This window comes from Tupaia chinensis, unplaced genomic scaffold (genome assembly GCF_000334495.1).
Source record: "Tupaia chinensis unplaced genomic scaffold, TupChi_1.0 Scaffold000258_1, whole genome shotgun sequence".
NCBI classification, from domain to species: domain Eukaryota; kingdom Metazoa; phylum Chordata; class Mammalia; order Scandentia; family Tupaiidae; genus Tupaia; species Tupaia belangeri.
The window spans coordinates 2,596,151-2,601,543 of record NW_006159738.1 but is presented as its reverse complement, the minus strand read 5'-3'; the positions used below and the strand labels follow the sequence as shown (position 1 = coordinate 2,601,543).

Genomic DNA, 5,393 nt, shown 5'->3' with positions numbered 1-5,393 from the left:
AAGACAGAAAGCGAGAAATCACCCCCCAGGGGGGATGGTCACGCCGCAATCCCTTCTCCATTCTCCTCTCGGGATCTTGGGCACGCACGCATATGCACCCGGCGTGAGTTTTAAGCCACTGGGTCTGGGACGCGAACCACGGTTGACTACGTGGGAGTCCAACGACATAGCCATTATGCTAACTGCTGGTTCCCTAAAAAATCTTTATTGAGTACATTTGAGGTTTACAAAATGTTGAGATAAATACAGCTACAAACAGATTAACATGAAATTTTTTCATTTGTGTGGTAAAAGAAGCTAAAATCTATTACACAAAAACTTACCTATTTCTTAAGCTATTTTTCATTTTCTGCATCAATTAAATGTTTTCCCGTTCTTCCCCCCTCCTATTACCCAGCCCTACCATCCGACACCCTGTACTATCTCTGGTATCTACAGCTGTCTTCCCTGCTGTGATACCTTCCAATCTTTCAGTTTCTGTTAAGGAAAGTCTATTTTTTAAAATAAAAAGAATACTTTGTATTTAGATTGTATACCTTTAAATCCATTACAGAGTGTTTCAAAAATACCATTATGTACCTGTTTATTGGTGTCAGCAACAATTTCGTCCTGAAGAAATTCACTTGGTACTTCAAGTTTTATTAGAAAACGAGCTAAATATGCTCTTTTCTTCAGTTCATTCATCCTCTGAAGAAGCCAGTGGAGCACGGGGTAAATTACAGGTTTACTTCCAATCACCAAACCCTGGCGAAAGGTACTCCTAAGAAATAAAAACACACATACACAAACATGCATGTACACGCACGCATGTGCATGCCTCTCAGTAAACCTTGAAATGAGAGAATGTTTGCTCGAAATCTAATTTTTGATGTCCTGATTGATTTCTATAACCATTAAAAAAATAAACTCAAGACTATTCTGAAGTCAGTCTGTACATTAATTAGAAAATTAGAAAAATGAGGACCTCAATATGTCATTGGAGTATCCCAGCAAGTCCTCTTGGAGCCATCAATTGGTACAGTTAGCCTTAATATTTCACTTCATTGCATGAGCAGTGCTATTCATTTATTTAAATTTTCCAGAGGGTGCATGCACTTGTCAGAGAGAGACAGAGAGTAAGAGAGAGGGTAAGTTAGAAAGCACCCTCCTTGGGGGTTGGTCACACTGTTATCTCTTCTCTATCTCTTCCTTCTTTAAGGATTTTGGGCACGCATGCACACGCACCCAAAAAGTTTCTCAAGTTGCTGGGTCTAGGAATCAAAAACCATGTAGTCAGTCATGTGGGATCCAGCTGCCTTAACCACCATGCCACAGGCTGACCCTACATTGTTTTTATCTAAGATGACAGACATAATAAGGTAGTACAGTAGGTTTACCCAACCTTTTTTTTCAATTATTTTTTTCTTTAGGACACATGCACTTAATGAAGAGACAGAAAGCAAGAAATCACCTCCCGGGGGGATGGCCACTCTGTAATCCCTTCTCCTCCATTCTCCACTCTCATCTTGGGCATGCCCAGTGTGAGGTTTAAGCCACCAGGTCAAGGACTTGAACTGGGTTCAACTACATGGGAGTCCAGGGACATAACCATTACATCATTTGCTGTTCTCTCTTTCTTTCTTTCTTGCCTTTTTTTTGAATTGCCAGAGGGTGTGTGCACTTGCCAGAGAGAGAGAGGACACTCCCAGTAGGGTGTGGTCATACCACAATCCCTTCTCTCCCATTTCTCTATACTGTCAGGATTTGGGACACTCATGCACTTGAGCCCAGTAGGTTTTTTCAAGCATCTGGAGCCAGGATTCCAACTGTAGGTAGCCATGTGGGATCCAGCTCCTTTTTTTTTTTTTTTTTTGTAATTTGCCAGAGGGCACATTAAAAGCTAGAGAGGCAGAAAGAGAAGCAACTCGTGTGGGGTGGTCACACTGCAATCTCTTTTTCAATTTCTCACTCCTTTTTGATTTGGGGCATGCAAGCGTGCACCCACTATGCAGTCAGCCATGTGCAATCCAGCTGCCTTAACCACCATGCCACCAGCTAGCCCTTGGCTCCCTTTACTGCTAGTCTGCAGAGAGCCCTTACTGACCTTTTTTGATTAGGGGAAAGATTAAGATTACCACATGACATAATTAACATTAGGTTTAAGACTACTCTGATCAGTGGTGTTCTGAGTGCACTGAGTCAGAGAAACCTGGTACTGCCTAAAATTATTTGACAGTAGCATACAAGGGTTTGGATATTAAAGCATAGTTTTTAAAAAGCAATATATGATCAGAATCTTACATGTCCGTGGCATTTCCTGGAGGTTTATATTTAAGGATACCAAGAAGGCTCAACATTCGTTTGGCTGTATGCTCTGGCATCTCCTCTCTGATATCGACAACTTGCTAACAAATAAAGAAATTGAAAAATATGTTATTGCTGTGTATCTAACAATGAATAATATTAAGCTCACTGACAAGACTGCCCTCCTAGAACAGAACAGGCACAATGGTCTCTTCATTCGTAAACAGATTAGGTATGGAGGCCCTCAGATTCCAAGTGACAGTGCACACAAGTCAGATCAGGACTCACATTAAGAATGTTAAGCTGAAAAAAAAAAGTCCTCTGTGGAAAAGAACAGTGTATGAGAGACATGAGCTAACTTGCAATACAATAAAACCCTTTGTAAAAACATTTTCATTCCTGGATCAAATCTATTTATGTCTGAAAATACAGAAATTATTTCTAAATAAGGCACAAACAGATCATTTAACTTTTGAGCTAGGAGAGAACCCTGGATGATCATTTACTATTACTTTACAGGCATGAAAATTAAGACTGAGAGAGGTTAAGTAATCTGCTCAAGACCGACAGCTATTTAGAGGCAGAAGCTGGCTTTCCTGTCACCCTTTTCATCACAGAGAAAGGGAAAACTCTTACCTTGGGGTCAATCTCGGCCAGAACATCATTGAGAACTTGTAATAGCTGCATTGGCTCCAGGGAATCAAATGTGATTAAATTATAATTCTTCTTAAAAGGCTCCTTATTGAGATTGTCCACAATAGATTTGATTTGATCACTCATAATTAGATCTTATATCTTAAACTAAAGAGTAAAAATAGAGAGATTTCCTTAATATTGGTAACCAAAGTTCTGCAGGAAAAAAATCATAATTAAGTTCACAGGAAATGGGCATGAAAAGTATAATTCTACATGGCATACAAAATACTGTGAAAAGGGCTATCCCGTTGAAGAAATCGGAATATGAAAACTTTATCATGAAAGCTGCAGTGCACACTGTTCCTATGTGTTCCTTTTTGCATATGTCAAAATCTGGTGTGAAAGCAGTTATCCGAACTAACATGGACAAGTGAGTACTAAATCTCTCCCACATAGCTATGCGTGTCTACCCAGAAGTTAAACACCTGCTAGGCTGCAGGCCTGTTTTTAATTCTTGTTTTAATTAGCAGCCCGTATTTAAATTGGTAGATTTTTTACATTAAAATCCAGATTTCCAGTTTCCCCTGAAAATTAGATCTGGCAACCTCAGGCCCACATTCGTGCGTGGCCACAACCAAGAAAAGCTGAGCAGAGGCTGCACCTTTCGCCTGGGCGTGCCCCTTTCAGTTTTGTTTGGGCCTCCTCCACTACACATTCTTCACCGATTTCTGTTACTGGCCTGGCCCCATAGAGGGATGAACTCGACCGCACTCGAATATCTTAGGCCTTCATTTCCTTTCGCCTTCAATAAGGTAAATGGTCTCCTGTTTCTGCTCTCCTTCTCCCCCCATTTCAAATCATTCGTAGGTTTCTCATTGCCTACAAAACTGAGCCCGAACTTCTTGGATTTCAAGGTTTTTTTTTTTAGTTTTTGCTATAGGGTGGTATATGCATGCCAAAGTGGGGGGAATAAAAAAATTGCACCCCAGGGGTGATGGCCACACCACAATCCCTTTTCCTCCACTCTCCTGTAGGGATTTTGGGCAACACACACAACACCTGGCATGATTCTCAAGTGGCGAGGCCCAAGGCTCAAACTGCAAAGTCTGAGCTGGACATGTAGGATCCAGCACCTTACTCTCCATGCCACCTGCTGGTCCAGATTCCAAGATTATGATTTAGCTCAGTTTAGCCTTTCTGACTTTCACCTTTCATACTTCAGCCAACTAAAAGTGTTACTGCTCCCTAAACAGTTTAGCCACCTACCTCTGCCTTCAGTGATGCTGTTTTCTTGGCCTAGAAAGACTGCTTCCCTTTTTTCTCTATCTCCAGAGGTACAAAATCTTAACCGTCTTTCAAGCCCTGCCCATCAGATGCAAGTTCCTCCAGAAACTCTCTCTCAAGCTGTCCCCCTGCAGCAGGCACAGCACTGGCCCTCCCTGTGCTTCCTTGCTAGGGCAACTCTTTAATCTCCTAGTGTCTGACTTAGGCTATACCTGAGGACAGTGCCTATGTCCAGTTACGCTTCCCGACACCCTCTGTGTCTAAAACGGTGACTTTTTCCACTAGACTGAATGGATTTGTTCACAGACCCTAGGCTAGATTTTAAAAAAAAAAACCTAAGTCTAAAGGAAATGAGGTTGACAGTAAGAAAGATCACAGGTGTTTTGAAAATGGCATATTGGTTTCTTAATTGCTGGATCAGTTTTCCCAAGGTAAACTGCTGTAACTTCAGCAATTTAAAAATGTATTAAACAATTAGTTGCTAAAAAAAAAAAAAAAAAAAAGAAAAAACTTCTTCAATGCCAGCAGAAGAAAACATGAAATAGTGAGATGCTATATATTTTACTGAAGCCCCTTACTCTAAACTGGGTTTTTAAAATCAGGTGGGTGTAGTTGGATATTTAGAAAGCATCAAAATGCAAAGATATTATCGTTTCCTCCATAATGGTAAAATTAGGAGTACATAATTATTTAACAAAATAAGTCAAAAGGGGACAGAAAGGATTACCAGTATGGCTTATAAAGTTGAGGTTTCCTTTGAGCTATAAAAGGAAAACCTTTACATAAGTTAAAAAAAAAAATCCACATTGGAGGTGCAAGATTTCCTCGGTTAAAAATATTCAAGTAAAAGTCCACGTCATCATCTCCACACACATACACATTTAATTTTAGAGGATTTAGAAAGTATCTATAGAACGATTCTTTTCCATTTCAAAACCACACTCGAAGTCTGGATAAACGAGTAAACATTACCAGGAAGGGAAAAGAAACGAGTGGGCTTCCCCCCCTCCCCCCCGCATTGCCCCCCAGCCTTCAAATGGTGACTCGCAAGGACAAAGCTGTCCCGAGCGGGTACCAGGCCGGCCGTGCCCGGTGGGCTCTGCGCTCCCGAATTAGAAAAGCAATTAGGAGCTCGCGCCGCGCCGGGTCCACGCTCACGCTCACGCGCGGCCACGCAGGGCCGGGGGCCG

General features: G+C 41.4%; 1 protein-coding gene across 4 annotated transcripts in view; it reads right to left on the bottom strand.

Moving 5' to 3' along the window:
• Positions 1–5,393, bottom strand: part of IFT81 (intraflagellar transport 81) — a 165,735-nt gene that overhangs the window by 59,534 nt on the left and 100,808 nt on the right. For 3 of the 4 annotated variants that reach the window (XM_014588119.2, XM_006149313.3, XM_014588121.2), the window contains 3 exons: positions 2,920–3,084; positions 2,281–2,384; positions 580–760 (listed from right to left, as the gene is read on the bottom strand). In XM_014588119.2, the coding sequence (XP_014443605.1) occupies positions 580–760; positions 2,281–2,384; positions 2,920–3,063 (429 nt within the window). In that variant the 5' untranslated portion in view covers positions 3,064–3,084. Of the gene's footprint in view, positions 1–579; positions 761–2,280; positions 2,385–2,919; positions 3,085–4,185; positions 4,542–5,393 lie in introns of those variants that run through there. The other variant, XM_014588122.2, reaches the window with a different exon arrangement.